The sequence below is a fragment of the Schistocerca americana genome, chromosome 4, assembly GCF_021461395.2.
Source record: "Schistocerca americana isolate TAMUIC-IGC-003095 chromosome 4, iqSchAmer2.1, whole genome shotgun sequence".
Lineage (NCBI taxonomy): Eukaryota > Metazoa > Arthropoda > Insecta > Orthoptera > Acrididae > Schistocerca > Schistocerca americana.
In genome coordinates, this window is record NC_060122.1 from 227,662,933 (window position 1) to 227,689,416 (window position 26,484).

Sequence of the window (26,484 nt, forward strand, 5' to 3'; positions counted from 1 at the left end):
GTCATGAGAATACCGTAAGCTGGAGTTACTTTGATCCTCTGCAGGTAACTTTATTCCACTGACAGGAAAAGGGTTTAAATTTTTTTCTCGCTAATATTACGTAAGAAGCATTGCGTAAACAAGGCAGTATGCATTTACAATGTGTCAATAATGAGGTTCAAATGGCTCTGAGCACTATGGGACTTAACATCTATGGTCATCAGTTCCCTAGAACTTAGAACTACTTAAACCTAACTAACCTAAGGACATCACACAACACCCAGTCATCAAGAGGCAGAGAAAATCCCTGACCCCGCCGGGAATCGAATCCGGGAACCCGGGCATGGGAAGCGAGAACGCTACCGCACGACCACGAGCTGCGGACAAATAATGAATAGAAGGCTGTGAGTTCCATGAAATAATATCGTGTTGAGAGCACTGGACTCAGTGTTGATCATGAATATTTTCACAGCTATTACATCTCAATAAATTCTACCTCTGTATTTTACATCAGTTCAGCTGAAGATACAGTGAGTGTAGTCTTGCGACCTGTCTGTATTAGGCAAGGGAGAGAAACTAACATTTGTGTGAACTTCAGTTTAGGCAATACATTTAACACATGTGTGTAATGGTGAACATTTTTGCAAAATATTGTATTACTTTATCCCGCGTGCAAGTAATCCTAATAAGATGCCGAAGTGGTGACAATGGTGATTCTGAAAGTTTCTCTGATGTGTAAGATGATGTCCAGAACGACAAAATATTGAAAGATAAATTAGTGACTGGGTAATAGGACATAGTTTTATATGATAAAAAAGAATATTCCGGAATTCGACTGTGGTGATTGATGAGGGAGACAAAGAAAACTGGAGAGTTGCATGGGAAAGAAATAAGTCCTCTCGCAAACGGTCAGAAGAAAAAGGTAAACTACCTTATCCTTGGTACGATTTAATAAGAATCATCAGTCCATTACGACTAACAAAACATGGCTACTTTCAAGTGCTGGAGCTTCAGTAATTTGCGTAATGAGGCTCATATACGTACTATACAATATTCGTAACGTATTAGATATTCACTTTTGCATATAGTTACCGTAGTGTAATATGTAATTTGAAAATTAATTAGTCAGTTGATGAAATGTACTACATTTGAATATTACCGTGTCACTTTCTGAATAAAGTTTAATATTTCCTGTCCTTGCATTCAAAATTTAGTATTTTATTTGTTCCTCATGCTCCTGAATGTCTACTCTAAAAATATTCGTTAAGTTTACTTTGTCCCAACATTACATCATCACTTTTTCGTGAAGAAATGACTCAGTAGGTCAAAGTAGCCCCGAATGTGGGTAACAATTTCCCACTTCTTTATGGCGCCACAGCAACATAAGTGATGTATTTTGTTTTGTCTATTTTTTAATTGGTGGTACAATTCTTTTACAACACTACAGGCGTATTTGAGATTTTCTCTACGACACTATTCTCTCTTTCTTGCCACTAAAAAACTACACACAAAAAATGGATTGAAGTAATCCTGGTTTACGGCATACAAAATGGTTCAAATGGCTCTGAGCACTATGGGACTTAACTTCTGTGGTCATCAGTCCCCTAGAACTTAGAACTACTTAAACCTAACTAACTTAAGGACATCACACACATCCATGCCCGAGGCAGGATTCGAACCTGCGACCGTAGCAGTCCCGCTACGGCATACATAAAAAAGCACGTGGAAGTAGGAGGACTGCGGAATTTCTAATTTCCATCGACCCAAAGAGAAACTGCGAGAAACGTTTGTCCTCGACGAGACAGTAAGTGACTTTTGACAAGAGACGTGGCGGGTGATAAGGCAGCCCGATAATTCCATTAAAGCCAAGCAATTACCTTAGTTTGCAGAACTAACCAGCGGCAGGCCGAAATGAGGACAGTCGGGGAAACATTTCTCACGGAACATATTTTAGTTCCAGTGATTCTAAACGAACGTAGAACATACTTCAGCAATAGATGAGACACCATAAATGGATGACCCATTGATTAGCGCGGAAGCAGATCGCCGTGCTTTGCTTACCGCAACTTTAGACCTGAAATATGCCCATGAGGAGGAGAGGGGTGTATTGATAACCGTTGTGTGCTCATGAAATCTTACAATTATATCAGTTTTCATATTAATAAAGAGCGCTGAGTGGACTGTTAAGTAACATTTCACTCGTTTTGAGCTGGCTTTCTGTACTAAACCTTGTTCCAGCAAAGTAACTAACTTTTGTAGTTGAAAAAAACATCTAAATTTAATACTGGACTCATATACATTTTCTCGTGTCCTTGTTCACGTTGTAAAATCTCTCTATTCTGTTTTTAACTATGTGTTTTGTACATTTCTGCCATAAAAAAATAATTAGTCCTCGAAATTTTGATTTGTTTCTGTGAACGCCTTAAGTTTCACCATGTCTCTTATACAGCATGCTCCACCACATCTGTTGTATCATATTTATCCATAACTTATTTTAATAAGTACGTCCCAGAACATTAAAAAAACATAATTTACCTTGAAAATGTGTCATTCTCTTCCTACAATATCTCAATGAAAATTATATCCTAAAGTATAGAGCAATAATAAAGAAACAAGGTGTTGCCTGTTAAAATGATAGCTTCGGGGACTATGCTGAAGTCAGAGGAACATACGTCAGCTTGACGTAAAGATTTGAAGTATAGAATCAAGAGAAAACGAGTAAATATTCTGAAACTGACAAATAAAACTGAACAATTTATCGGCTTGGGAGACCGAAAATATTCTGATCTTGGGATTAAGTGAAACGAAGGGGAACAGAATCGAAATAATAAAACAGAGTGGATTACACACTGTGTTGTCCAAGAAATGTAGTAAAGCTGAAGAATGGAGCGAAATATATATTTTATAAAAATATGGTTTCCTTTATACAGGTTCAATTTGTTAGTGAAAGCATAATCAAGACACCCCCCCTCCACCTCCCCCATGAACCATGGACCTTGCCGTTGGTGGGGAGGCTTGCGTACCTCAGCGATACAGATGGCCGTATCGTAGGTGCAACTACAACGGAGGGGTATCTGTTGATAGGCCAGACAAACGTGTGGTTCCTGAAGAGGGGCAGCAGCCTTTTCAATAGTTGCAGAGGCAACAGTCTGGATGATTGACTGATCTGGCCCTGTAACACTAAGCAAAACGGCCTTGCTGTACTGGTACTGCGAACGGCTGAAAGCAAGGAGAAACTACAGAAGTAATTTTTCCTGAGGGCATGCAGCTTTACTGTATGATTAAATGATGATGGCGTCCTCTAGGGTAAAATATTCCGGAGGTAAAATAGTCCCCCATTCCGATCTCCGGGCGGGGACTACTCAGGAGGACGTCGTTATCAGGAGAAAGAAAACTGGCGTTCTACGGATCGGAGCGTGGAATGTTAGATCCCTTAATCGGGCAGGTAGCTTAGAAAATTCAAAAAGAGAAATGGATAGGTTAAAGTTAGATATAATGGGAATTAGTGAAGTTCAGTGGCAGGAGGAACAAGACATTTTGTCAGGTGAATACAGGGTTATAAATACAAAATCGAATAGGGGTAACGCAGGAGTAGGTTTAATAATGAATAAAAAAATAGGAGTGCGGGTAAGCTACTACAAACAGCATGGTGAACGCATTATTGTGGCCAAGATAGACACGAAGCCCACACCTACTACAGTAGTACAAGTTTATATGCCAACTAGCTCTGCAGATGATGAAGAAGTTGATGAAATGTATGACGAGATAAAAGAAATTATTCAGATAGTGAAGGGAGGCGAAAATTTAATAGCCATGGGTGACTGGAATTCGGTAGTAGGTAAAGGGAGAGAAGGAAACATAGTAGGTGAATACGGATTGGAGGTAAGAAATGAAAGAGGAAGCCGTCTGGTAGAATTTTGCACAGAGCATAAATTAATCATAGCTAACACTTGCTTCAAAAATCATGAAAGAAGGTTGTATACATGGAAGAACCCTGGAGACACTAAAAGGTATCAGCTAGATTATATAATGGTAAAGCAGAGATTTAGGAACCAGGTTTTAAATTGTAAGACATTTCCAGGGGCAGAAGTGGACTCTGACCACAATCTATTGGTTATGAACTGTAGATTAAAACTGAAGAAACTGCAAAAAGGTGGGAATTTAAGGAGATGGGATCTGGATAAACTGACTAAACCAGAGGTTGTAGAGTTTCAAGGAGAGCATAAGGGAACAATTGACAGGAATGAGGGAAAGAAATACAGTAGAAGAAGAATGGGTAGTTTTGAGGGATGAAGTAGTGAAGGCAGCAGACGATCACGTAGGTAAAAATACGAGGGCTGGTAGAAATCCTTGGGTAACAGAAGAAATATTGAATTTCATTGACGAAAGGAGAAAATATAAAAATGCAGTAAATGAAGCAGGCGAAAAGAAATACAAACATCTCAAAAATGAGATCGACAGGAAGTGCAAAACTGCTAAGCAGGGATGGCTAGAGGACAAATGTAATGATGTAGAGGCTTATCTCACTAGGGGTAAGATAGATACTGCCTACAGGAAAATCAAAGAGACCTCTGGAGAAAAGAGAACCACTTGTATGAATATCAAGAGCTCAGATGGAAACCCAGTTCTAAGCAAAAAAGGGAAAGCAGAAAGGTGGAAGGAGTATATAAAGGGTCTATACAGGGGCGATGTACTTGAGGACAATATTATGGAAATGGAAGAGGATGTAGATGACGATGAAATGGGAGATACGATTCTGCGTGAGGGGTTTGACAGAGCACTGAAAGACCAGAGTCGAAACAAGGCCCCGGGAGTAGACAACATTCCATTAGAACTACTGACGGCATTGGGAGTGCCAGTCCTGACAAAAATCTACCATCTGGTGAGCAAGATGTATGAGACAGGCGAAATACCCTCAGACTTCAAGAAGAATATAATAATTCCAATCCCAAAGAAAGCAGGTGTTGACAGATGTGAAAATTACCGAACTATCAGTTTAATAAGTCCCAGCTGCAAAATACTAACGCGAATTCTTTACAGACGAATGGAAAAACTGGTAGAAGCCGACCTCGGGGAAGATCAGTTTGGATTTCGTAGAAATGTTGGAACACGTGAGGCAATACTGACCTTACGACTTATCTTAGAAGAAAGATTAAGGAAAGGCAAACCTACGTTTCTAGCATTTGTCGACTTAGAGAAAGCTTTCGACAATGTTGACTGGAATACTCACTTTCAAATTCTGAGGGTGGTAGGGGTAAAATACAGGGAACGAATGACTATTTACAATTTGTACAGAAACCAGATGGCAGTTATAAGAGTCGAGGGGCACGAAAGGGAAGCAGTGGTTGGGAAGGGAGTGAGACAGGGTTGTAGTCTCTCTCCGATGTTATTCTATCTGTATACTGAGCAAGCAGTAAGGGAAACAAAAGAAAAATTCGGAGTAGGTATTAAAATCCATGGAGAAGAAATAAAAACTTTGAGGTTCGTCGATGACATTGTAATTCTGTCGGAGACAGCAAAGGACTTGGAAGAGCAGTTGAACGGAATGGACAGTGTTTGAAAGGAGGATATAAGATGAACATCAACAAAAGCCAAACGAGGATCATGGAATGTAGTCTAATTAAGTCGGGTGATGCTGAGGGAATTAGATTAGGAAATGAGACACTTAAAGTAGTAAAAGAGTTTTGCTATTTGGGGAGCAAAATAACTGATGATGGTCGAAGTGGAGAGGATATAAAATGTAGACTGGCAATGGCAAGGAAAGCGTTTCTGAAGAAGAGAAATTTGTTAACATCGAGTATAGATTTAAGCGTCAGGAAGTCATTTCTGAAAGTATTTGTATGGAGTGTAGCCATGTATGGAAGTGAAACATGGACGATAAATAGTTTAGACAAGAAGAGGACAGAAGCTTTCGAAATGTGGTGCTACAGAAGAATTCTGAAGATGAGTAGAGTAGATCACGTAACTAATGAGGAGGTATTGAATAGAATAGGGGAGAAGAGGAGTTTGTGGTACAACTTGACAAGAAGAAGGGACCGGTTGGTAGGACAAGTTCTGAGGCATCAAGGGATCACAAATTTAGCTTTGGAGGGCGGCGTGGAGGGAAAAAATCGCAGAGGGAGACCAAGAGATGAATACACTAAGCAGATTCAGAAGGATGTAGGTTGCAGTAAGTACTGGGAGATGAAGCTTGCACAGGATAGAGTAGCATGGAGAGCTGCATCAAACCAGTCTCAGGACTGAAGACCACAACAACAACAACGTACTCACGTCGTTCACAGACCGTGAACTAAATTCGCATCCCACTACACTGAGCTATAAAAAATTGGGAGATGATATTTACAGTGCAAATATTTCAGTGGGTGATTTTAGTGTACAGGCTTGTTCACAATGAACAAGACATGAATCACACTGATTCCTCTGGTATGGAGATAAGAGAAAGAAACAACGCAGAGTGAGATCGTTAACTAAATTTGTGTAGAAAAATGACACTTGGGTCAAGTAAGTGGATACTCAGAAAATCACAGAATACAACTGCGATAATGAAACCGCTACACATAGATTGTATACTCTCATCTTACGAGGAACGGGAAACAGCGAATGGAAAATCATTATGTTAGTTCCACTTCTTGTTGAGAAGATAACTTCCAGAAGTGATAAAAAGCATCTCAATACGTGAAGAGCAGGGTACCGAAAATGGCTAGACTCAACACGTATAGTATGTGGACGACAGAGACGAATACGGAAACCTAGAGACCATCTAATGGAATGAGAACGTTGGAAAAAAAATGGCTCTGAGCACTATGGGACTTAACATCTGAGGTCATCAGTCCCCTAGAACTTACACTCCTGGAAATGGAAAAAAGAACACATTGACACCGGTGTGTCAGACCCACCATACTTGCTCCGGACACTGCGAGAGGGCTGTACAAGCAATGATCACACGCACGGCACAGCGGACACACCAGGAACCGCGGTGTTGGCCGTCGAATGGCGCTAGCTGCGCAGCATTTGTGCATCGCCGCCGTCAGTGTCAGCCAGTTTGCCGTGGCATACGGAGCTCCATCGCAGTCTTTAACACTGGTAGCATGCCGCGACAGCGTGGACATGAACCGTATGTGCAGTTGACGGACTTTGAGCAAGGGCGTATAGTGGGCATGTGGGAGGCCGGGTGGACGTACCGCCGAATTGCTCAACACGTGGGGCGTGAGGTCTCCACAGTACGTCGATGTTGTCGCCAGTGGTCGGCGGAAGGTGCACGTGCCCGTCGACCTGGGACCGGACCGCAGCGACGCACGGATGCACGTCAAGACCGTAGGATCCTACGCAGTGCCGTAGGGGACCGCACCGCCACTTCCCAGCAAATTAGGGACACTGTTGCTCCTGGGGTATCGGCGAGGACCATTCGCAACCGTCTCCATGAAGCTGGGCTACGGTCCCACACACCGTTAGGCCGTCTTCCGCTCACGCCCCAACATCGTGCAGCCCTCCTCCAGTGGTGTCGCGACAGGCGTGAATGGAGGGACGAATGGAGACGTGTCGTCTTCAGCGATGAGAGTCGCTTCTGCCTTGGTGCCAATGATGGTCATATGCGTGTTTGGGGCCGTGCAGGTGAGCGCCACAATCAGGACTGCATACGACCGAGGCACACAGGGCCAACACCCGGCATCATGGTGTGGGGAGCGATCTCCTACACTGGCCGTATACCACTGGTGATCGTCGAGGGGACACTGAATAGTGCACGGTACATCCAAACCGTCATCGAACCCATCGTTCTACCATTCCTAGACCGGCAAGGGAACTTGCTGTTCCAACAGGACAATGCACGTCCGCATGTATCCCGTGCCACCCAACGTGCTCTAGAAGGTGTAAGTCAACTACCCTGGCCAGCAAGATCTCCGGATCTGTCCCCCATTGAGCATGTTTGGGACTGGATGAAGTGTCGTCTCACGCGGTCTGCACGTCCAGCACGAACGCTGGTCCAACTGAGGCGCCAGGTGGAAATGGCATGGCAAGCCGTTCCACAGGACTACATCCAGCATCTCTACGATCGTCTCCATGGGAGAATAGCAGCCTGCATTGCTGCAAAAGTGGATATACACTGTACTAGTGCCGACATTGTGCACGCTCTGTTGCCTGTGTCTATGTGCCTGTGGTTCTGTCAGTGTGATCATGTGATGTATCTGACCCCAGGAATGTGTCAATAAAGTTTCCCCTTCCTGGGACAATGAATTCACGGTGTTCTTATTTCAATTTCCAGGAGTGTAGAACTACTTCAACCTAACTAACTTAAGGACATCATACACATCCATACCCGAGGCAGGATTCGAACCTGCGACCGCAGCAGTCGCGCGGTTCCGGACTGAAGCGCCTAGAACCGCTTGGCCACTGCGGCCGGCGAACGTTGGAAAAGCTGTCTGGGATAGGCAATGTACCAAAACAGTCTTTCATCAATTAAGAACTCAAGGAATCAAAGTGAAATGCAGGAGAACTGCGTGTCTGTAAGAAAGCAATTATTAAGTACATGTATTCAACAGCAAAGCAGAGTTGAAACGGAGGGCTTGCAAGTAGAGTAACACAAGACAAGATTTAAAAAAGCTGTAGAGCATAATTGAGAACAGAAGAACGGATAAAGCGTCTCCAAAAAACAGAACTTCCGTGATGAGCTGACTCGAGACGAGGAGCTAATACTACAAGGATTGAAAATCAAATTCGACATGATGCTGAACCGCAAACAGATTGATGAATTGCACCTTGATGATTCTGAGAGTATAAATGCAGGTACTTCGATCTAGTTGGAGTTGGAGGCAGCAGTAAGTAAACTGAAAAATCAAGGTAGCTAGGTCAGCTAAATCCAGTATTCACTCGATCAAAGAACTATAAGAGATTGGTCTGCAATGGCTTTACTAACTGCTCGACAGAGTATGAGACACTACTTTTCACACAGTGATTGAAAGCATGGAATCATTATGATGCTATTTAAAAAGGTTATGGGAAGAAGTACACCTACTAAAGAAAGGAACTTGGCTGCCTCTTGACCTGGAAATCTAGCAATTAGTACTTAACGGCAGAAAGGGAAACCTGTTAAGCCAATACTCAAGGAGAAACTGCATGGCCTTAGACTACTTAAGTCAACTATTAATGCTGTTTTTGCAACAAGGACGTTTTTTGCGAAGTACTACGAGAAAACGTATTTATTCTGTCTCTCTGAAAGTCTATAACGCATACTATCATCTCTTAGGCATATATGGAAATGCTTTATACTTGATAAAGGATCTGAGTACAATACAGCAAAAATTCGAAGGTTGTATGTATCTCCAACAAGGAGATTTTCACACTCCAGACCGATGCACGTACCATTAACTACGTCCGTTTTATTGAATCCATCTTATGTAATCGCCTGTTCCTTGTCACTGTTAACAATACCCAATTCCCGTACCTACCATTCCACAGCAGGTGTGTATCGAGGCTCCATTTTCTCTCCTCTCCTATATCTCCCCTACACTGCCGACATTCCCTAACCACCTCTGTTAGTCTACCTCTTACGCTATGCTAATGACTCAGTTTACCTCACCCTCTATCCTACACTCCAGAAATCAAAACGATATGCCCAACTCCTCTTCAATTAGTTTTCCTCGTGGTGCAGACAGTGGCTCCTCAAGTTCATTCCTTCCAACACACAGACAAGAAATATAATACAAACCATCCTCAGCTTTGACCTCCATGATTTTTGCCTCGTCAGTTACAGCTATCCTATCCAGCTAACCATTACACTAAAATTTTTTGGACTAACCTTCGATCGCAACTATGATGGACCCTTAATGGGTCAAAACTACCAAAAGCCCAAAAATGGGCAGATTGTACCCCTCCACTACACTCCGCACCTACAAAATCTTGATTCGACCCGTCTTCTCTCATGCATACGATATATGGATGTCCGCCCCTACAAAGTTTCATCAATCTTTCCAAAGCCTTGAACGTCAAGCACTCTGACTTAACTTTGTGTGGCTGTTTACCCTCCGCCATGACGATCATCTACCACCTCACCAAAAGCCAACACTTCTTCATCCATTTTGATTACCTCCGCATTTCTACGACAAGACTAAACGAGACCCCAATAACCCCATTATTTCCCCTCTGATCACCAAACCTGGAATGTTGCCGTACCTTTAAAAAGACATCTCACCATCTCTACCCCTACACACACTCCATATCCTGTCCCAACGCGATTTAACCGATTTCCTCTCCAAGACAATGAAATCCGATCCGATATTTATCCATTCAACCAACCATAACTCTTCCCCACCTATCTCACTGCACATCAGGGTCTCCCGCCCCTCCTGCTTCTTCCCTTTCTATCTGTCCCTATCCCTCTGCCTCCTGATACCACGGCTCCCCCTCCTCCCCCCCCCCCCCCCCTCGACGGTCAAATTACTCTTGTCTTCCCGCTCGTCGTCCCACTACTACCCAAACACACACTTTCATTTCCACTGATAATATCCAACGGCCTATACAGGGAGTCCCAGGAGGAATGGGTAATTTTCAGGGATATGACAGAAACGATTATTAAAGCAAACAAGCCGAGTAAACATGGGATCTAAAATGGATACTTAAAAGATATGAGCACTTGTTCAGTAGAACAGAACTATTTCACATTAGCGAAGATTAACAAGTGCCCACAAATCTTAACGTGCGGATTTTAGAGCCCATGTTTAGTTGAAATTTTGATTCGAATTCATGGGTGAAGAGCGGGATGCTGTACCGCCGGCAGCCCACCCCTCGCTCATATAAAGGGAGAAGAGTATAAAATAACAATTAAAAAAACATAAAAAAACACACCAGCAGACCCAGAAGGCCCATGGCTAAAACGCTGGTTTCATAGTTATTTACAATATGACGCGGTAGCATATACTTAAATCTTTTATGTTTGCAGCGATGTTTGTTTTAATGAAAACGCCCTCTACCAGCACCACTCTGCTTCCGGAGCCGTCTTAGTTTCATTCATCTTTTCATATGCTTACTTTAGAAATCACGAAATGCTTTTGGATATTGTATTATTGGGTATTTATTTTTCCAGCTAAGTGCTTTTCTCTTATCAGTTATTCTTTAGCACTTCGGTCTTAAAATACTGTGTAGAATTCTAGAGTTCTGTGATTCAGGTTGCGTAGCTGCCGCTGTATTTTAGGAACAACAAAAGAGAGACGAGAGGTTCTATATGAACGTTGAAAGAATCAGGAATGTAAAATATCATCATCATAGTCTTGATGTCAGCAGACAGTGTCTATATAATTTCTGTTGTGGGTACAGTGGTTGATGTTGAAAACTGAACAGTGTAGCAGTAGCTATTTACATTGATAAATAACTTCTTTGCAAGAATGTACAAACGAAAGGGTAGTCTATACTAAAGATAATCAGAGTGATGTTGCGATGTTGTTTACAGACTGACCTTGTGTTCAGGAGAATGGAAACTCTCATCCGCATTGGGCACTCGTGATTCAGTTTTTTCGTGGTTTACTTGAATTACCCCATGCAAATACCAATACTATAAGGTCACGGCCGACTGCTTGTCTGATTCTTGTCATAATAAAGTGCCTGTGTTCATGAAACATCTTTTTTAAACTGCATTGCCAGGAAAAAAATTAGTACTCCCTTTTAGATGTTTACAGTTAACTCAAGATTTATTTTTGCAAACCCTGCCTGTGGAGTACAGGAAATGGTTACATTTACGTACGAATAGCACAAGCGGTTCTGAGGTACCAGGTATCGACCCACGGACAAACACCCATATTAGTACCTGATGTAGATTCCACGAACCACAGCGCAGACGCTGACTCTGACATCCTGTCAATCGTGCAGGCGGCGAATATTGTCCTGGGATACGTTATTCTACGTCTGCTCGAGCTGTTCACATAGTTACGTAAGCGTTGTTGGTTGAAGAATCCCACGAGTCACTTTTCGTCCCATCATATCGCACATGCGTTCGACTGGAGACAAGTCCGCAGATCGTGCTGCCCAGAGAAGTTGCTGCACGTCTTGCACAGCTCGTTGAGTTTATCGGGCAGTGTGTTGGAGCATTATCCTGTTGGAACACCTTTCTGTTGCAAGAACGGCAAAAGAACGGGGTGGTTAGCGTACACTCCAGAAACACCAAAGGTGAACAAAAGTTTTATCTTATCGCACTCGTGACCATAAGGCTTGGGGTGGAGACAGTATATCTCGGATAAATGCACTCTAGGAGACAGCGCTCACGAGGTCTACGTCGCACGCGCAAACGACCGCCACTTGCATGCAGGTAGAATCTACTTTGATCGCTGAAGACCGAGGTGCACCATATTATCTTCCAAGTAATTCTCTGACGGCACAACTCGATCTATGTGCATCGCTACTGTTGTGTGAGTGGCAGGCGGGCTAGAGGTGTGCCGGCCGGTGTGGCCGTGCGGTTCTAGGCGCTACAGTCTGGAACCGAGCGACCGCTACGGTCCCAGGTTCGAATGCTGCCTCAGGCATGGATGTGTGTGATGTCCTTAGGTTAGTTAGGTTTAATTAGTTTTACGTCCTAGGCGACTGATGACCTCAGAAGTTAAGTCGCATAGTCCTCAGAGCCATTTGCACTATTTGCTAGAGGTATGCGTGTCCATAGTTCCACAGTTCCACAGTTCCACAGTTCGAACAGTTCGCTATGGCACGTGTGTACTCACAAGCCCTCTTATCTGTGCTGTGGTAGCTGTACCGTCTGCCACTGCTGTCCTTACAATACAATTATCATGGTGGGCGTCTGTTTTGCGTGAACGTCCAGAATTTCGTCTACGGGTTTGAGACCGCTGATACTTGCATCACCGCACAACAGATGCAGCACGTCCAACTTGTGTGGCAATTTATCGAAAAGACCATCCCGCCACTCGGAAGGCTACAGTTCGACTCCTTTCAAACTAATTCATTTGGCTGCAGGAAGCGCGCGCGGTACGGGTGCGTCTCTGTGATATGGTTGCTCCCCTCCACCTCCCTGCTTGCTTTACATGTTTGCATCACACTGAGCCTTTGGGCTGTGAGCATTCCCTATTAAAGGGCAGATACATATGGCGCACTAGTAGGTATGCAACTACGCTACCTTTTGGCGGACAACGCTGAAAACATTACCAGTGCATCCACTATCCTCCAGACGGCATATGCCGTCATCGAATCGAAATCGACGTCGTCTTTCCAGGAGTACTAATTTTGCTCCGGCAGAGTGTAATAAACAAACAGCTTTATAAAAATGATCCACGGAACTCGGCCATAGCCGGTCCAAAGCCCGTTTCTACATCTACATCTACATCTATACTCCGCAAGCCAACTGACGGTGTGTGGCGGAGGGTACCTTGAGTACCACTATCGGTTCTCCCTTCTATTCCAGTCTCGTATTGTTCGTGGAAAGAAAGATTGTTGGTATGCCTCTTTGTGAGCTCTAATCTCTCTGATATTATCCTCATGGTCTCTTCGCGAGATATACGAAGGAGGGAGCAATATACTGCTTGACCCCTCGGTGAAGGTATGTTCTCGAAACTTCAACAAAAGCCCGCACCGAGCTACTGAGCGTCTCTCTTGCAGAGTCTTCCATTGGAGTTTATCTATCATCTCCGTAACGCGTTCGCGATTACTACATGATCCTGTAACGAAGCGCGCTGCTCTCCGTTGGATCTTCTCTATCTCTCCTATCAACCCTATCTGGTACGGATCCCACACTGGTGAGCGATATTCAAGCAGTGGGCGAACAAGTGTACTGAAACCTACTTCCTTTGTTTTCGGACTGCATTTCCTTAGGAATCTTCCTATGAATCTCAGTTTGGCATCTGCTTTACCGAAGATTAATTTTATATGATCATTCCATTTTAAATCACTCCTAATGGCTACTACCAGATAATTTATCGAATTAACTGCTTCCAGTTGCTAACCTGCTATATTGTAGCTAAATGAGAATGGATCTTTCTTTCTATGTACTCGCAGCACATTACACTTGTCTACATTGAGATTCAGTTGCCATTCTCTGCACCATGCGTCAATTCGTTGCAGATCCTCCTGCATTTCAGTACAATTTTCCATTGTTACAACCTCTCGATATACTACAGCATCATCCGTAAAAAGCCTCAGTGAGTAGCAACGGTCCTACGAGACTCCCCTGCGGCACACCTGAAATCACTCTTACTTCGGAAGACTTCTCTCTATTGAGAATAACATACTGCGTTCTGTTTTCTAGGAACTCTTCAATCCAATCACACAATTGGTCTGATAGTCCATATGCTCTTACTTTGTTCATTAAACGACTGTGGGGAACTGTATCGAACGCCTTGCGGAAGCCAAGAAACACAGCATCTACGTGGGAACTCGTCTAGACACATGTCTACATAACATATTTTCTTTCTTTGTGTGTGAGGAATGTTTCCAGAAAGTTTGGCCGTACCTTTTTGTAACACCCTGTATAACAAATAATAAAAGAAGATATTTATCACCACCTCTTACCAACACGGGTATTATCTCTTATTATTTGTTATATAAGATGTATTTTATATGTTACTACTGTTTATACACATTCCTGTTAATGCATTCTAAGTTCATATTTCAATATGAGATAAGAAGTTGGCCAGTAACTGACCGAAACAAAAATAAAGATTTCTTGTGGTCGAAAGTGTTTATGTTGGTTTCAGAACCTAGAGCAAGGAAACCTCTATCAAAACCCTGTTAGGTTAAGAGGCCACAAGGTGGAAGCCACGTCACATTACTTTACTCTACATCTGCATACATACTCCGGAAGCCGACGTACGGTATCGACTGTGTCTACGCCTCCGTATGAGCACTGATTCCTCGTGTGTTATCTTCGTGGTGCTTACGTGAAGTTTATGTTGGCGGCTGTAGGATCGTTCTGCAGTCAGCTTCGTATGTCGCTTTTCTAAATTTTCTCTGATAAAGGCTGGAAAAATATTCTGTAGACACCCACAGTTTTTCGTTAACTTGACTTTTTCTTCTTCAGGCATTTGACTAGATGACTGATAAATCACGGCAGTCAGACTTTTGTAATTTTTTATATTTGTGGTACGTGAAGTCAGAAAGCAAACACCAAACAGTTTGATGTTTCCCTCAGAAATCTTCGAGAAAATGGACTTTGAAGTTATCCAAGTATCTTTAATATCCTAAATACGGTATTTTTTTCGACCAGATGCGTGTCTCTGTTATACCATGCTCGCCTACCATGTGGGTGGCCCGGATTTATTTCTTGGTTGTATAAGTTGTTAAACAAAGGCGCATGTTCCTTGAGATTTTCCGTGAAGCGTAATATACATAAGGATGAAATAAATTTAATTTGTAATTCTTTTGTAAATTCGGCCGGCCGCTGTGGCCGAGCGGTTCTAGGCGCTTCAGTCCGGAACTGCGCTGCTGCTACTGTCGCAGGTTCGACTCCTGCCTCGGGCATGGATGTGTGTGATGTCCTTAGGTTTCTTAGGTTTAAGTAGTTCTAAGTCTAGGGGACTGATGACCTCAGATGTTCAGTCCCATAGTGCTTAGGGCCATTTTTTGTAAATTCGAACAATCCTTATAAACAATCATTTATAAAAGTTCGATAATTAAGAATTTAAATATGCAATGAAAACTGGATATTTGTTTGCAATTAATTAGAAATAAGGAGATGTGTATTTTTCATAAAAATGATACATGATAGTTAGCGTATATTTGATTAATTTTATATAAAATGGTGTGGGTATTCGAACAGAATGTAAGAAGAATTGAAAGAAATAATGATAAAAAAGAGACTCAAGCCAGTGATCTATTGTTTACCAACCTCGAGCGCTACAGATTTTTTCCCTGTCTTTTTTCTATATTTTACCCTTCACAGAAATGCTCGTAGAATATGAACCTTTGTTTAAAGGTTTGCGTCTGTCAATAATCGAAGCCGGGAACCATGCACAGCAGGTCGGGATATTTTACCACAGAGCCACACTGCCTGTTGAAAAATCGGCTACACTTTAGGGTATTAAAGACGCTCAGGAAACTTCAATGTCGATTTTCTCGAGAATTCTTGAGATTTTCATCCAGTAGCCTTGGTTGATTGTTATTTAAGTATTGAACTTCACGTTTCGTCAGTATAAAAAAGGTAGTTGAGTACCCGGAATTGCCCAGATGTGTTTATTCCAATGTTCTATTAGTCCACCTCCTCCTTCACCCTTTCTCTGTCCATCTGTCCCTTCATTCCCTCTCTGTCCGTCTCCCCCTACATCCCCTCTCTGTCCATCTCCCCCTCTTCCATCTCCCTGTTCATTTGCTCCTCACCCCTCTGTCCATCTCCTCCTTTCTCCCCACTGTCCATCTCCTCACTTCCATCTCCTCCTCCCCCTCTCTTTATCCACCTTCCTCAGCCTCTTCTCTTAGTCCATCTACTAATCCCCCTCTCTCTGTTCATCTCCTACTTCCTCCTCTCCCTGTTTCTGTTCTTCTATTTCCTTTCTCTGGCCATCTCGCCCTCTCCCATCTCTGTGTCCTTCCTCCTCTTCATCTACGTCTACATTTAGCATACACACTCAGCAAGTCACCTTAATGTTCCTTTCCTGTTCCGCTTGCAGACAGAGCGAGGAGAAAAAGACTGTCTATATGCCCTAATTTCCCAATTTCCCGTACCTTATATCTTCGTGGTACTTAGGCGAAATGTATGTTGCGGCAGTAGGATCCTTCTACAGCCAGCTCCAAATGCCGGTTCTCTAAATTTTCTAAATAATGTTCTTCGAAAAGAACGTCGCCTCCCCTCCAGGGATTCCCGTTTGAGTTCCCGAAGTATCTCCAAGGGTTTGTTTTTCCTTCTTATCAGCAATAACTTACATTTTTCTATATCTAGAGTTAGCTGCCATTCATCATACTGGCTAGAAATTTTGTCTAAGTCATCTTTTATCACTCTACTCGCCTTAAACATTTTCCCGTACACCACGGAGTCATCAGCTAACATCTGCAGATTGCTACCCACCTTGTCCTCCAAATCTTTACCTGTATAGAAAAAAGTAGCGGTCCTGTCATATTTCCCTGGGGCACTCTTGACGATGTCCTTGTCTCTGACGAACGCTGCCGTCGAGGACAGCACGCTAGGCTCTATTACTTAACATGTCTTCGAGCCACTCACATATCTGGCAGCCTATTCCGTATGTTCGTTCCTTCGTTAACAGTCTGCAGTGGGGTACCGTGCCAAGTGCTTATCGAAAATCCAGAAATATGGAATCTGTTTGTTGTCCTTCATCCACAGTTCGAAACACATCATGTAAGAAACGAATAAGCGTCCCTTCTTCTGTCAATTTCTTTCTCCCCTCACTCTTTTCATCTCCTGTCCCTCTGCCTCTCTCTTTCTTCCCCTGTCTTTATCACCTCCATATTCTCTGTCCATCTCCCTCTCTCCCCTGTCTGTTTGCAACACCTCCTTCTCCCTCGCTGTCCGTCCATCCCGTCCTCGCCCTTTCTCTCTTCACATTATCGCTTTCAACTCCACTGGAGACTGGTAGCTCTTACCACCATAGTATTTCTTTCCAGGTCGTAACCAGTATGTGTACCGAATTTGGTTGAAATCGTTCCAGGGCTTTAGAATGAGTTTCCCGTCTGTGGCTTTGCCTACGTAAGCACATGTCAAATTATACGTTTAACATATTTCACACATATTTTTATCGATATTTCACCTACATCTCTATTATAAAATTTCATTTTCACAGAGCTCATTGTTTATGACGTCGTATGTCCTCAAAAAATGGCTCGAAGCACTATGGGACAACATCTGAGGTCATCAGTCCCCTAGACTTAGAACTACTTAAACCTAACTAACCTAAGGACATCACACACATCAATGCCCGAGGCAGGATTCAAACCTGCGACCGTAGCAGCAGCGCGGTTCCGGACTGAAGAGCACCTAGAACCGTTTGGCCACAGCGGCCGGCGTATCTCCTCGAACATGTGCTGTACAGTGATATAATTTTGTAGGTACGTCCAGTAGTATGTGTGACTACAGTCTGCAGAATGTGTTGTGAATAGAGTCAGTAGTAATAAAGTAGAACGTGGTGCATGATGCGGCAGTTCTTCGAGCTTCTCAGTGTTTACGACGTCATATCTCCTGAACTATATGTCGTACAACGATTTATTTTTTCACGTGTGTTTGCGAAATGTGTTGTGAATAGAATTAGTAGTAAAGAAATAAGAAATTAAAATGTCATACATGATACCGCGGTTTTTAATCCATTTCAGTATTTAACGTGGTATCTCCTGAACCACAAGTCATATTACGAAATAGTTTTGTAGATACATTCATATTCATATATTGACACCGTAAGCAAAATGTGTCGCGAATAGTGTTAGTAGTAAAGAAGAAATAAATTAAAACGTCATGCTTCAGTTTGACTGCACGAACAGCTAAAACGTAGTAAGCGATAAATGTTTTTTCTTTAATCATTTTGCGGAGGCTGTCAGCGAGAAAAAGTTTCGTAAGGGTTTGAAATTATGTGTATAGTTTGTTGCAAGTTACTAAGCGCTCTTATTCACAAATACTGGCTGAATAAAGTATGTATATTCGTGCGACATAGGTTACACTGATTTCTCACCCCAAACCCCACCTCCACCTCTTTGACAGGTAGTCGGTTCTTAGCCTCATAGTGATTCTTTGCAGACAGTACTTGATATGTGTAGTGAGTCTGAAATCAGTCCAGTGGTTTAGGAGGAGATGTGGACATATAGAGTGGTCGGTAACAACCTGAAAATCTTGTAAGGGTGCTGCAGGATAGGTGGCTCTGAGAAATAACTGTTAAGAGGAAATTTCGATACACTGGCCCGTTTCAGAATTAATTAACATTGACGTTAGCCAGGCAAACCGTTGCGCGAGCAAATTCAAGGAGCCTGCCAGAGACGGTGTTGCCAGGTGTGTTCCACGTCTCGTTTCCTAAAACCGAGCAAGAGAGCGGTGCAAACACTGGAAGTGAGGATTGAATCCGAGCCACAGGCTTTCTCGTGCACTGTCTTCTGCGCAATGGGAATAATTGACAGTAATTTGTATCTGGCGGGCCGCCTGAATTTGCTCGTGAAACAGCGCGGTAGCTAACTCAAACGCTGCTTAACTCGGATACGGCGCAGTGTATCGATTTTTTTCTTAACAATAAATCTCAGCACAACCTTCCCTGCAACACTCCCAAAAGCTTTTCAGACTCTTTCTGACCAACCTGTGTGTGCATATCTACACTCCTGGAAATGGAAAAAAGAACACATTGACACCGGTGTGTCAGACCCACCATACTTGTTCCGGACACTGCGAGAGGGCTGTACAAGCAATGATTACACGCACGGCACAGCGGACACACCAGGAACCGCGGTGTTGGCCGTCGAATGGCGCTAGCTGCGCAGCATTTGTGCACCGCCGCCGTCAGTGTCAGCCAGTTTGCCGTGGCATACGGAGCTCCATCGCAGTCTTTAACACTGGTAGCATGCCGCGACAGCGTGGACGTGAACCGTATGTGCAGTTGACGGACTTTGAGCGAGGGCGTATAGTGGGCATGCGGGAGGCCGGGTGGACGTACCGCCGAATTGCTCAACACGTGGGGCGTGAGGTCTCCACAGTACATCGATGTTGTCGCCAGTGGTCGGCGGAAGGTGCACGTGCCCGCCGACCTGGGACCGGACCACAGCGACGCACGGATGCACGCCAAGACCGTAGGATCCTACGCAGTGCCGTAGGAGACCGCACCGCCACTTCCCAGCACATTAGGGACACTGTTGCTCCTGGGGTATCGGCGAGGACCATTCGCAACCGTCTCCATGAAGCTGGGCTACGGTCCCGCACACCGTTAGGCCGTCTTCCGCTCACGCCCCAACATCGTGCAGCTCGCCTCCAGTGGTGTCGCGACAGGCGTGAATGGAGGGACGAATGGAGACGTGTCGTCTTCAGCGATGAGAGTCGCTTCTGCCTTGGTGCCAATGATGGTCGTATGCGTGTTTGGCGCCGTGCAGGTGAGCGCCACAATCAGGACTGCATACGACCGAGGCACACAGGGCCAACACCCGGCATCATGGTGTGGGGAGCGATCTCCTACACTGGCCGTACACCACTGGTGATCGTCGAGGGGACACTGAATAGTGCACGGTACATCCAAACCGTCATCGAACCCATCGTTCTACCATTCGTAGACCGGCAAGGGAACTTGCTGTTCCAACAGGACAATGCACGTCCGCATGTATCCCGTGCCACCCAACGTGCTCTAGAAGGTGTAAGTCAACTACCCTGGCCAGCAAGATCTCCGGATCTGTCCCCCATTGAGTATGTTTGGGACTGGATGAAGCGTCGTCTCACGCGGTCTGCACGTCCAGCACGAACGCTGGTCCAACTGAGGCGCCAGGTGGAAATGGCATGGCAAGCCGTTCCACAGGACTACATCCAGCATCTCTACGATCGTCTCCATGGGAGAATAGCAGCCTGCATTGCTGCGAAAGGTGGATATACACTGTACTAGTGCCGACATTGTGCATGCTCTGTTGCCTGTGTCTATGTGCCTGTGGTTCTGTCAGTGTGATCATGTGATGTATCTGACCCCAGGAATGTGTCAATAAAGTTTCCCCTTCCTGGGACAATGAGTTCACGGTGTTCTTATTTCAATTTCCAGGAGTGTATTTTTATAATATACACTGAAGTGCCAAAGAAACTGGTATAGACATGCGTTTCCAAATACAGAGATATGTAAACAGGCAGAATACAGCGTTGCAGTTGGCCATATAAGACAATAAGAGTCTGGCGCAGTTCTTAGATCGGTTACTGCTGCTACAATGGCAGGTTATCAAGGTTTAAATGACTAAATAAATCTCGGGTGAACAGCCTGGCATGAGTGTGCATAGGACACAACATTTCGGCAATCGATCACGTTGCCATCATCAGGTGTGCTGACATACTGACAGGCGCTGCCGCTCCTCCCTCAGGCGCTTCCTATGTGTCGGTGCGGTCCAGATGCAGCGTCCGTTCTCCCGCCAGTCTGGGCGCTGCGTCCTAGGTCTTCTCGTTCAGGAGCGTCTGTCGGCACCGCTCTCGTTATTCATCCCTCCTCCCCCGAAGTCGGTACAGTCTAGGAAATATTCTTTTTCTTCTTAATCCGGATGATCGCGGGTTCCCACGCTTTGCTAAGGACGTAACCGCTGTCACGATTTAGTTGTGGCTCCCTTACTCTGATCTCTATGGCTTCTTTGATGACACAGTCCCAGTATTTGGAAGTCTGTGTGAGGACTCTGGTTTGGTCATAATCCATGCTGTGGAGTTCCGACAGGCAATGCTCAGCGATTGCCGACTTACTGGGCTGTAGCAGTCTAGTGTGCCGTTGATGTTCTCGGCATCGGTCCTCAGTGGTACGAATGGTTTGACCTAAGTATACGCTACCGCATTGGCAAGGTATCTGATAAACCCCTGATTTACTAGACCAAGGTTGTCCTTACACTACCAAGAAAGCTCTTGGTTTTGCTTGGAGGATGGATGATGGTTTTCACTTGGTGTTTACGTAAAATGCATCCAATTTTTTCGGATAAGGCCCCACAAAACGGAATAATAGCCAACGCCGCCTCCTCCTGAGATTCATCCTCAGTTTCCGCCGGTGCTGCAGGTGTGGGGTGTAGAGCCTTCCGAATTTGCCCTTCCTTGTAACCGTTCCTCCGAAAACGGTCTTCAGATGGTCCAATTCTTGTTGGAGACTGTCCCTGTCGGAGATGGTGTGAGCTCTGTGTACAAGAGTTTTGAGCACGCCATTCTTTTGTGCCGGCTGGTGACAGCTATCCGCATGTTTACAAATCGGTGTGCATCTTCTTCCTATACACGCTGACGGCACTTTGGGCCACACTAGACTGCAACAGCCCAGTAAGTCGGCAATCGCTGAGCATTGCCTGTCGGAACTCCACAGCATGGATTATGACCAAACCACAGTCCTCACACAGACTTCCAAATACTGGGACTGTGTCATCAAAGAAGCCATAGAGATCAGAGTAAGGGAGCCACAACTAAATCGTGACAGCGGTTACGTCCTTAGCAAAGCGTGGGAACCCGCGATCACACGGATTAAGAAGAAAAAGGATATTTCCCAGTCTGTACCGACTTCGGGGGAGGAAAGAATAACGAGAGCGGTCCTGAACGAGAAGACCTAGGACGCAGCGCCCAGACGTCGGGAGAAAGGATGCTGTACCTGGACCGCGCCCACTCATAGGAAGCGCCTGAGGAAGGAGCGGGATGGGGATTGTACTGTATATACCTGGCGCCGGCCCACCACCGGTCAGTACATCAGCGCACCTGATGATGTCAACGTGGTCGATTGCCGAAATAATGCGTCCTATGCACACTCATGCCAGGCTTTTCACCCGAGATATATTTCGTCATAAAATACGCCTGTAGAAATTGAAGAATCACAAAAGTGAATTTCAACGTGGTGTTATAGTCGGCGCACGAGCGATGGGACACAGCATCTCCATGGTAGCGTTCCTACACGATATTAGGCACGGTGTGGTTTTGTGAAGTGCAGAGGAGGAGGAAGCAGGAGATGAAGAAGACGAAGAAGTGATTCACGGTTGAATAAAATTGCCGCTACTACGTATTCACAGATGATAGGCGAGACACTCACATCCCGACGAAGCAGTGCGCGGCGGTGAGGACGTGCTGGCGGGAGATGAGCGCGCCTGCGCAGACGCCGTTGTCGGGCTCCCCGCGCAGTAGCAGCTCCGCGAACCACGGGTAGGCGTAGGCCGGCGCCTTCACGCCGCCCACGACGCGGCTGCCCGACGTCAGCCCGCATACTGCAACATTCCAACGCCGCAACGTCACAGCGTACCGTCACATGCCGCACAGTAGACAGCCCAAACAGCGGCGATATCGGTGCCGCTTTCCTGTTTTTCCTGTCCTACACAGGTGTCAGTCACAGCGAACGGGTGTAAGAGCCGGCGAAGGAGACCTGGCTCCCCGACGCTGTGGTGGACTCTTCTGCCATTGTAACTTCTAGACATAATTTTCGAAACGGGCTTATGAGGAATGGACAGTGTATGGCAGTATTCGATTCGCCGCAAGGGTTAGTGCTACGCTACGTTTCGTCTACAATTTAAAATTTTGTACTATTTTTTAATTACAGAATTTGGCCAACTACTGACCTCTTAGAACCCAAGGGAAAGGTACAGTCTTTTTATCTTCGCAGAACTTCTCCATGGGTTGCCTGAGGACCTGCTTCTGTTCATTTAACATCACCCTCCAGTTTACAACGTGTAGTGTGTAACGTGTTGTTCGCAGTGCTGCCCGAAAAAAGAAACGTGGTTTTGTGGATAGCTAACCATTCTGGAACATTTACATATGACGGAACTGTTTTATATTGTCGAATTTGCGAGAAAAATGTTTCATGCAAAAAGAAGTTTCAAATAGACCAGCCTGTCAAGACAAGTCTTCATATCGTAGGAATGCAGAAGAAAGGACTACGACTACAACTTCTGATAACAGCAAGTTGCAATAGCAGGGATTTATCCAAAGGTAACCAAAAAAGTCGGTTTAACATGGATCTATGTAAAGCTTTAATTGCAAGCAATATTCTTCGTCACAGACTTACAAAACCTATCCTCAAAGGTTTCCTGCGCAAATATTGCTTAAATCAAAATTTACCGAATGAATGACCAGCCGGCCGAGGTGGTCGAGCGGTTCTAGGCGCTTTAGTCCGGAACAGCGCTGCTGCTACGGTCGCAGGTTCGAATCCTGCCTCGGGCATGGATGTTTATGAGTCCCTTAGGTTAGTTAGGTTTAAGTAGTTCTAAGTCTAGGGGACTGATGACCTCAGATGTTAAGTCCCATAATGCTTAGAGCCATTTTATGAATGAACATTACGTAAAAATTACTTACCGTCAGTTCTGGAAGAAATGCGCAATGAAAAGGCAGCATTATGTGTATTTCAGTTGACGAAACTACAGACACTTGTGGCTGTTACGTTGCAAATTTAATTGTTGGTGTTTTAAAAGAAGAGCCTTCTTCTTCCTGTTTAGGGGCCTGCAAAGAACTTGAAAAGGTAAGTCATTCTACGATTTCCAAATTTGTGAATGAGGCTACTAGAAAAATATTTCCAGAATCTTCTACAGATGAAAAGGTATTTGTGTTAATTTCAGATTCTGCTCTCTATATGAGCGCAGCAGGAAGAGCCCTCCGAGTATTTTATCCCAATTTGATTCATGTGACGTGCTTTGCTCATGGAGTATATCGCCTTGCTGAAGTACGTTCCACGTTTGTGAATGTAAATAAACTGATTTAATCCTGAAAGAAAGTGTTTCTAAAGGCTCCCGCTCGCATCAAGACCTACAAAGAAAAACTACCAAATGTGCCTTTACTTCCCGAGCCAGTGGTAACTCGTTGAGGTACGTGGATCGAAGCTGTGTTGTTTTACAATGAACATTTCGAGGCCATTAGAGGGGTAGTAAACGGCTCCGATAGTGCAGAGGCTTTGGCAGTTTGCCAGTGCAAGGAAGCTTTTTAATGATTCCGGTATTAAAAAAGACATTGCTGTGATTAGCACTCATTTTTCCTATATACCTGCAAGTACTGGTTCAAATGGCTCTGAGCACTATGAGACTTAACATCTGAGGTCATCAGTCCCCTAGAACTTAGAACTACTTAAACCTAACTAACCTAAGGACATCACACACATCCATGCCCGAGGCAGGATTCGAACCTGCGACCGTAGCGGCCGCGGTTCCAGACTGAAGCGCCTAGAACCGCTCGGCCACATCGGCCGGCCCTGCAGGTATCAAACAAGCTTGAAACTCAAGATCTGGCTTTGAATGAATCTATTCAGATAATCAATAAAATTATTCTAGTGAACTCCTCATTCCCTGAGGTATTTCCAAGAAAAAATTTTAAACAATAACCCAGGCTTTGAACCCTTGTACGAAATTGATAATTTCATTAATGGGGCAGGTGGACTTTTATCAGAAACAATAAGTGCCAACATTGCACCCAAATTCAGATACTGCCCAGTTACCTCAGATGATATAGAACGGTCCTTTTCTGCTTACAAAAATGTGTTGACTGATCGAAGACACGATCTTACTACCGAACATCTGGAACAGTACTTGCTCTTCGATGTTTACAATAGCAGAGAAATGTAAAATAAGTTGTAAATGATGCTTTGTTCCAACTGAATTGATTAAAAGTTAATGCTGTTCAAAAAAATTCATGATTGAATGTTGTCTTTTAAATAACGTATTGCGGAGTTTTTGAGCCTGCCCCTCTGCGTGCGATATGTCTCGACGTTGGTCCCGTACATATCGACTCTGTCGCTGCGGCTCACTCGCATCGCATTACCGACAAAAAATAGCAAAGAAGGAACAATTCTTGAAACACGGTATGCGTCCCCATTTTGCAGATTTTTAGAAAACAATCCCAGAAAGGTCCCCTTCCTAACCTTTGCCACAAACTATTCAGAAAATTATACCACCGTTCTAAATGTACCGATTTTTCGCATGACCGGCACTCTTCCTCGTAAGTGGTATGCACAGATTTGGCTTTGAGATATAATGTATGCCGTAACTACCACATTTTTTTATTATTTGATATTGCGTATTTGGACACTTTTCATGTATTGTTAAGCATTTCTCATGCATATTTGCATGCAGTTTTTAAAGTTTTTATGATGCGTATAATCCGGTCTATAGGTAATCAGGTTTCACCAATAAGGTGTGAGGCTTGTGGAATTTATACAGAAGATTTTCACTGAGTTGTGTTATGGTCGCATCACTGTCCTTTTATTGTATTATTGCATGTGTTAGGATAGAGATAATTGTCTTTTCACTGGCTGTGTTTTTTTTTTAGTAATAGGGTTGACAGCGCATGATGTGAGCTCTACAGAAGCATGTCAACATAACGAGATGAGTTGTTCATTGTTGGTGTGTGATGAGAGACTACGTGCGTCTTTTGATACGGGGAGGGAGAGTCAAATGGTTCAAACGGTTCTAGCACTATGGGACTTAACAATGAGTTCATCAGTCCTCTGTACTTAGAACTACTTAAAACTAACTACCTAAGAACATCACATACAGCCATGCCCGAGGCACGATTCGAACCTGCGACCGTAGCCTTTGCGCGGTTCCGGCCTGAAGCGCCTAGAACCGCTCGGTCACAGCGGCCGGCGAATGAAAGTCATAAGTATTCCTTTCCCCAAGCTGCCATTACCAACAAGAACTACTGAAGAACTAATAGTCGACCCGAAGCATGTACTGAAACCTAGGGAGCAGAGCTCATCGTTATCCATAATATGGAAACAGAAGAAATTAGCAGCGATGGAGCCTAACTCGTATTACGAATGTTTTGCGGTCCAACCCCATTCTGTAAAATGGGAAGCTCTGGGAAAATATACACAAGTAAAGACACGAGAAGTAATATTGATTTGCAAGGAGACGGGAAGCTACGCACTGATGCTGATGGATGACATGAGCTTTGTCAAGCCCAAGAGGAAAGTGTCGCTACATGTCCGACCAGAA

At 44.3% G+C, this 26,484-nt stretch overlaps 1 protein-coding gene across 1 annotated transcript in view; it reads right to left on the bottom strand.

Moving 5' to 3' along the window:
- Positions 1-26,484, bottom strand: part of LOC124612630 (coagulation factor XI-like) — a 145,103-nt gene that overhangs the window by 80,176 nt on the left and 38,443 nt on the right. The window contains exon 2 of the mRNA XM_047140926.1: positions 22,605-22,776. Coding sequence (XP_046996882.1) covers positions 22,605-22,776 — 172 coding nt within the window. The remainder of the gene's footprint in view (positions 1-22,604; positions 22,777-26,484) is intronic.